Source organism: Macadamia integrifolia, chromosome 10 (genome assembly GCF_013358625.1).
Source record: "Macadamia integrifolia cultivar HAES 741 chromosome 10, SCU_Mint_v3, whole genome shotgun sequence".
Lineage (NCBI taxonomy): Eukaryota > Viridiplantae > Streptophyta > Magnoliopsida > Proteales > Proteaceae > Macadamia > Macadamia integrifolia.
Window position 1 is genome coordinate 17,995,877 of NC_056566.1, and position 7,849 is coordinate 18,003,725.

Genomic DNA, 7,849 nt, shown 5'->3' on the forward strand with positions numbered 1-7,849 from the left:
CTTACTAGCAGGTTACTTACCGTTAGATGATTAACTTACTAGCAGGTTACTGACCGTTAGATCATTAAGTCACAATATTTATTATTAGATGAAAAATGGCAATACATGTAAAATGTCCACTGTACATGATATAAAAATAAACAATATAATATACGAAATACGTGCTAGCCCTTTTACTCTTTTAAGTCTGCCGTCCAACGGTGTAGATATGTTTTTTCTTAGTCATTTCCTTTCCCAGCGCTTGTTCATCTCTCGCAACTCCGCACCCCCTATTCTTCTTCTTCTGCTCAGAAAACCACCATCCACTTCTTCGGGTACAAATCAAAACATCCCACCCCTTTGCCCATCTCTTCTTCAACCCTCCCGCTAGCTCCACCTATAACCTGACCTTCTGCCCCTTTAACCAGTCTCCTAGGGGTGTCAATCGGTCGGTCTGGTTCGGATTTGATCCGGATTGAATCGGTTTCAGTGTGAAAAACCAAAACCAAACCAATAAAGAAATTTTGATTTCGGTTTGATTTTGATTTCGATGCGGTTTGATTTCGGTTTGTTTTCGGTTTCTTAAATCGATTTGTAACTGGGTTGATTTTGGTTTTTGGTCCAGTTTGGATTCGACTTTCCATACAAATGTATACAAAATTATACAAATTTTGATTTTTTTAATGAATTTTGGAGTATTTCGGTTTCTTACCAATTTGATTTCAGTTTCGATCCGAGTTTTGAGCCGGTTTCGGTTTGATTTGGGTTCATCCGATTTTTGGTACGTTTCGATTTGGTTTTGGGGTTGCAATACTCTAAACCGAACCAAATCAATAAGACTTCGGTTCGATTCGATCCATGTTGTAATCGATTTGATCCGACCGGTTTTACCGGCTCGGTTTAGGAATTGACACCCCTACAGTCTCCTAACTCTGTACCCAACCCAAACCCCCCTCTACAACCAATCCGATCACAACCCCTTCCCTTGCAATCAACTCCGACCCGCTAATTAAATAGGGGTGGGCTTGCCACTGAAATGAGGTTGTTAAGAACTTTTCCCAAGCCTTTGTATCCATGGCTGAAACCACAAAAACAGGAATTCAAATTGTGATTGAAAGTAATGACTGAAACCTAGCAATCTTCATATGATTTTGACAAAAAAAAAAAGAAAAAAAAACCCTTAGAAGGGTAGAATCGGTGAGTGAAGGCGAGGGTGCGAGTGGGGGTAAATGAGAAAAGAGAGGGATCAAAGATGCGACGGATGGTGTGCGAGAAGGCGTGGAGGTGGGAGTTGCAGAGGATGGGGGTAGGGCATGGTGAGAGCCGAGAAGGGAGCAGATGGGAGGAGAGAGATTGGGTTCTATTTAGAAAACACCTATTTCCTTAACAGGCGATTAGGGTTGCAAAGGTGTGTTGTTTTCACCGTCGGAGTAGGAAGAAGGAGAAGAACTAGAAAAACAGAAGAAAGAAAAACCGACGAAGGAGAGAAAGGTGTGGGTCCTACAAATGATATGATCTTTCCGCCCTTCCAAGAAATTCGTACACTAGGTGCAGTTCTCTCACTCTCTTAATGTATTTTAGATTAAAATAATAATATAAATCCAACTATTTAAATTGAATTGATGAAATCCAAAGGTCAACAAATGCTAATGCTAGTATATTCAATTCCTAAGCAACCTGTTAACATGCCCAATCGTTGTTAGAATGAAAAATAAAAACTAGAAGACATGGAAAGATATGATTGAAATTGAGTTTGAAATTTAACATGTGGTTTATTTTAACTATTTCTTAGATATAACTGCCATATATAGGAAATTTTTCTAGATGTGATTGACTACTTCAAAATGAATCTAGATCCTCTTTAGTTTTGGGATGCCTGATAAAACTAGGGGATATTAAACATGCACCTCAACACATGCGGCGTGCTCTTAGGTCCTTCTCAGCCACTTCACAGTTGAAGAGGATTTTTTTTTTCTTTCAAAACTGTTCTCCATTTTTTAAAAAGAATTTCAAATCCAAGACCAATTATTTTTTTCTTTTTTGGTTGAAGACCAATTATTTAATAAAGAGAAGTACGTACTGATCGGCTACTACATGATAATAAAACTAATAAGTAGGGGTGTCAACTGGTTGGGCCGGTTCGGTTTCGATCGAGCTTAATCGGGCTTGAAGACTTTCAAAGGCTACACCGTGTCCGCCCATTTAACTAATTAGGCTTAGTTATTGAGGGCATGGTACACTTTATATTCGGTCAGTCGGTCTCGGGCTATAATCGAGCTACCTTAATCGGGCTTTAGTCGGGCCTTAACCAGGCTATGGACATGTTTAATGTTAAACGGGCTTTAACCGATTTTTAAACGGGCTTTAACCAGTTTTTAAACGGGCCATCTTTAAAATGTGCTATTATATTCCGGCCCACTCATGCAAGCCCCAAAAAATTACAATAAATCAGTAAATGATACCAAATATAACCATTATTTAAAATGTGAACATGTCTTTACTTTTTAGTTTTTATTCTTTAATTTGGGGGGGTAAAATAGGTATTCTACAATCATTAAAGGGTCGGGCCAAGTCGGTGCACAATAGGCCGATCTCGGTTGGGAGTTATTCGATCGGTCTCGGTCGGGCGCCCGACGGTCCAAGTAGCGAAACCGAGACCGACCATTTATAAACGGGCCGGGCTCAAGCCCGACATGTTTAATAAACGGTCTGGGTCGGGCCGGTCTATAAACGGTCGATCCCGATCGGTTTAGTCGGGTCGGGCCACGAATTGACACCCCTACTAATAAGAGTGATACTCAAAGCCCAACTTGGCTCATACATTATAATCTCAAGCCCAAGCTTGACACAAGGTCCTTATATGCACGAACACTAGGATAGCCAAGTGGTGGTAGCTTCAGCTTGTGGAGTCGGCACCCATGGGAGGAGGTCGTGAGATTGAACATTATCGTAAGCATTATGTGAATATGTATGTGTGTGCTGTTCTTATTTATTCTGTACCCATGGGTTGCCCAGATGGTTAAGGCGAAGTGGGAATTGTGTGGATTAGGCGTACGGTCTCATGTTTGATTTTTCATTTGTACATTTGTGATTTAAGTGGAGATCATGGCGGTGGGTTGCTATGCTAGTCTCCCCAAGGATTAGTCCAGACCTTGGTTAAAAAAAAAGAAAAAAAAAAGATTGTTATACACGTTAAGCATTTTGCTGCTGCAAACCCAGTCCATCTCCCACCTTGCCCTGTGTGGCTTTGCATTACCATCGCCATTGCACGCCTCTACTTGTGCATGGACCTGGGGATCTCCTCCACGTCCATGTAGACCCCACATATTCAAAAATAGATAGAAAAGCAAAACAAAATACATGTGGAGCCCATAGTTTTTTTTGTGAGAAAACATGGGAAAGAATCCGCACACGGATTATTAACTTATAGAAGTATTTTCATACAAAAAGTACTTTTTTTTTTATAATAAAAATGAGTCATAACAAACCGTATATGACACAATTTGATATTAATGATATAGTCACATAAGGTAATGATTATAAAATTTCATTTTTTAAGTTTAAAAATTTCATTTCTCTTCGCTTTTATTCCTTTTGCAATCAATCAGAACCCATAGGTCATGAATTAGATTTTCAATCCCTAAGTTAGAATATGATACTAAAATCCCAGTCCAATGTTGGGTTGCACCAGCTCAACCTGGCCTGATTTCCTAAGGGTGACATGGCATACTGCATACGACATCATATACATAAAACAAATACCATGGTAGAAATTGGTTAGCTCAAATATTGAACTATTAGATTTGTGTTCTATACTTTGACCAACAAAAAATTTTCCATTTATTTTGTTTCTTAGAGTCAAACTTTAAGAACAGCATAGTAGGTAAAGCTATCACTAGTAATAGCTATGAAGGCTGTGTTTGTTTGGCAATAAGTGAATAGAATGGGTCGGTGGGTGGAAGAAAAAATAAAAATAAAATATTAAAATTATGTAATTTTTCTTTAAATAAAAAATTTCATTAAATGATGTAAATTTAAAATAAATTATCTTTGGTTTTTCATTTTCATCCCTATCTTGGAATTTCCTCTAATTGCCCCAGCCTAGTTTTCTTTCATCATTTCTATTCATTGTTTTTTTCTTCTTTCTTGTTTTGGATGTATCCCCCTTTTGATGATTGTTTCTTTCCTCCCCCTATAGTTTGATGTATTTTTAATTGCTTTTATTAGAGTAAAGAGAGAGAAATAAAGAGAGAGGGAGAGAGAGGAGAGAGAGGAGAGAGAGGAGAGAGAGAGAATATGACACAAAACCCTCACATTTGTATGACCATCAAGGCTTGTGCTTTGTTTGCTCTTCTCCTATTTTAGTATATTAGTTATTTTAAAAAATGAAAAACAGGAAAACAAGTATATATATATATATATATATATATTTCTTGTTAAAAAAGATATTCTTTTTGGGTGAATATCCAAACAACTAATTAATAGAAATTAAAAGTGAAGATTTTTTTAAAATAAATATATTAAATCTTAAAAAATAGAAAAGAAAATTAGGCAAGATACCACCAAAAACAACTGGGCCCGACAAGCAAAAAGAAAAAACACCAGATAAGAACAAAAAACAGAGCATACTTTCCATTTATCCCTTATCAAAGAAGCAGAGGATGTTAAACTCAATACACAGATTCACTACTCGCTAGACGCTACCTTCCTCTCAATCCTTACCGGAAAACCTCCTTTCATTTTGGAGGACAAGTAAGAAACGAAAAGAGGATCAAAATCCTTCTCTGCCGGCACCACCCGATACTTCTGCATCACTCCTGCAACTATCCTCTTCATCTGCAAGAAAGCCATATCTTTCCCTAAGCAGATCCTTGGACCTGCTTGAAACACTGGGTAAGTATATGGATCTTTTCCCACAAACTTCAACTTCCCAGCTGAAGGAGAGCTTTCCTCCTCCTTCTCAAGCCACCTCTCCGGCCGAAACTCCATACAGTCTTTGCCCCATAGCTTCTCCATCCGCCCCATTGCATAGGGAAAGTATGTCACTCCCGCTCCCTTCTTCACAAAAGTACCGTCCGGCAGATAATTGTCGGCCGCCGCGAATTTAGTGTCATTTGGGACCGGCGGGTACAACCTCATGGTTTCGCAGATGGCAGCGTGGGTGTATACTACATGCTTCACCTCATCGTAATCAAGTGATTCAGGCTTCTCCTTCAACTCCTTCATTAACTCCTCTTCTACACGAGGGTTGCGAGAAACTAACAAGAAGAACCATATCAAGGCCGCCGATGTGGTATCCCTACCAGCTAAGATAAAGCTGATCACCATATCTGTAACAAAACGTTCATCAGAATGGCCAGAGTTCAAGATTCTTGAGAGGAGGTCCTCTGTTTCTAGTGAAGATTTCTCCTCGAGTTCTCTTCTTTTTTCTCTCACGACCTTTGTTGCGAATTCACGGACTATTGCGTTTGCTTCTCGCAGCTTTTTCTCTGAGCCAATATTAAGTGCTCGTTTAAGCTTCCAAAAGGGTGGGAATATGTAGTGAAACCTCTCACTGCTCAACTGCGTAGCAGCTTCGAATGCCTCTGCGAATTCTGATCTTGGCTGTGGGAATGATGGGGAAAGGCATGCTGGGTCATACCCGAAAGCAATTTTGCAGATGTTGTCGAATGTAAACCTCTGGAGGATGTCTTGCAGATCAATTACATAATTATTGGAAGCAGCGTCGGAAAGGAAAGGAAGGAGGCGGTCGAAGACCTCGGCCTCCACGACTGTTTCAGTGAACTTGCGGAGAGATTTGGTGTTAAATTCATGGCTAGATATCTGTCTCTGAAATCTCCAGTTACCACCATCGGCATTGAAGATGCCATCGCCTAGGAAATTGGTGAGAGTGTCTCTAAAGAAGTCTCCTTTTGGGTAGAGGTTGAATTCGTTTTTGAGTATATGTTGGATGTTGGCTGGGTTAGTGGTTACGAACTGAAGATGGCCAAGAGGGCGATGGAGGAGGATGTTTCCATTGGGACTATCTTTAAGAAGTTCTGTAGCCCATTGGTTGAATCTCTCTTGGTTAGCAGAAATGGCAATTGAAGAGCCCAACAATGGGTATGACTTGGGGAATTTGGTGGTGGTTTGAGATGAAACTGAAGAAGAAGATTTCTTCTTTCCCAGTTGAGTGAAGCTGGTTTTGATGAAGAAGAAGAAGAGTGGGAGAATGACTAGAAGAGCGGTTAAAAGCTCAAGCTGAAACATGGTGGACCTGTTATGAAGAAGACTACGCAAAGGCGATTGTGATGTCCACTTCTCTGCATCGTAGTGAATTTATAGGCGACAAATCTTTGAAAGAGTCAGTAAGAGGTGGGTTTTCAACACTTATTGATAGGTCAAAGCTGAAAATTTGGAAGGACTAAATTGACTCTGACCAGCTATAAGCAATTAAGTAGTAACTAAATCAAAGACAACCTAATCATTAGGGCGTTGTTATTATTTCAGGCTTTGGAGTGCATTTAAAACCAAAGTAAATTAATCTTCACACAGGATTTTGCTGAAGGAAATATATAACCCAAGAAAACAAAATGCATATATAATAAGGGCTTGGGCTTGGGCTTGCGCTTGCATCCAGTCGTTGGATGCTCACTATCGATTGATGGTTCATCGTAGAGAATTTTTTTACTATGGCTCCATTTTCTTGCAAGGGGAATTTAAAGGGGAGGGAAGTGAAATTTTCATACTTAAAAAAAAAAATATTTATAATCATTACCCAGTGTGATTCAATGTTACTTGATTTTTTTAATCATATTTGGTAATGATACATTTTATATGTAATTTTTTTTTACATATTATAACAAAGGATTTTGAATGTAAAGTAAAATGAAAATTTATAACAAAATATGAAATGATTTGAAGTAATTATATAATCACATGGAGTAATGATTATATATATATATATATATATATTTTTTTTTTTTTTAAATATAAAAATTTTACTTCCCCTCCCTTTGCTTCCCCCTTGCAATCAAACATACCCTATATTAGAGAGGGTTTCTTTGCAATGTCTCCTCCTCTTCAGTGTAGCTCCATAGTGTTGTAATCACACTATCCTGCTTAATACGAAGTTGGCTTATCTAGCGCATCTTAGATTATACGGCCCATCATGGGTGAGCTTTTGTGACTTTATTATATTTTAAACGTTGTCCCAACCTTTATAATGACAGAATGGGGCCAGGTGGCTGAGAGATTATCATTGATGGTTGATTATATGATCCATAGAATCTGCCTTGCTCCAACTTAAATCAGTGTCTTTTCGTTTTAAAGAGACTGAGTGAGTCAATTTTCTTTTGGTAATCACTGACTGAGTCAATTCAACTCCTGCTATTCTTTCCTTCCTTGTCGATGACTTGATTCCATGAAGTGCACAACCCTAATACGCCCCCCACCTTTGAACTGCTATGGGGCTTCTTACCCGGTTTCAAATTGCAATCCACTCCATTTATTGTCTTATCTTTTAAAGTCTCTCATTGTATTAGTTTGCCTTTGTCCTTTTTAAGGCCCACAGTTTTTCTCCTTGACTCCAAAATGGAGAGGAAAGACTAAGATGAGAAAGAGCAAATAAGGCAGGGGATTGGAGATAAAATGAGGGGAAAATTATTGGTGTATGAGGTCTTATATTTTATTATAATTTAATCTAAGGAGTATTGACGTAGACCTCGAGAGAACGATGATCCCACTTTTTCATTGATAGTGAAACAGAATCTCTTCTCATCGAGGATATAGGTAATCTTGTCGAACCTCGAAAATCTATGTGCACACATTGTTTGTTCTTGTTCTTTTTATTACATTCTTCATCGCTTTTAGAGTTACGTTTCTATAAAAA

The 7,849-nt window shown here is 38.6% G+C and overlaps 1 protein-coding gene across 1 annotated transcript; it reads right to left on the bottom strand.

Moving 5' to 3' along the window:
* Positions 1-4,587: 4,587 nt before the first annotated feature.
* On the bottom strand, positions 4,588-6,448 carry LOC122091256 (cytochrome P450 94A1-like). The gene has a single exon (XM_042661121.1). The coding sequence runs from the start codon at positions 6,226-6,228 to the stop codon at positions 4,666-4,668; it is 1,563 nt and encodes a 520-aa protein (XP_042517055.1). The 5' UTR covers positions 6,229-6,448; the 3' UTR covers positions 4,588-4,665.
* Positions 6,449-7,849: the final 1,401 nt, after the last annotated feature.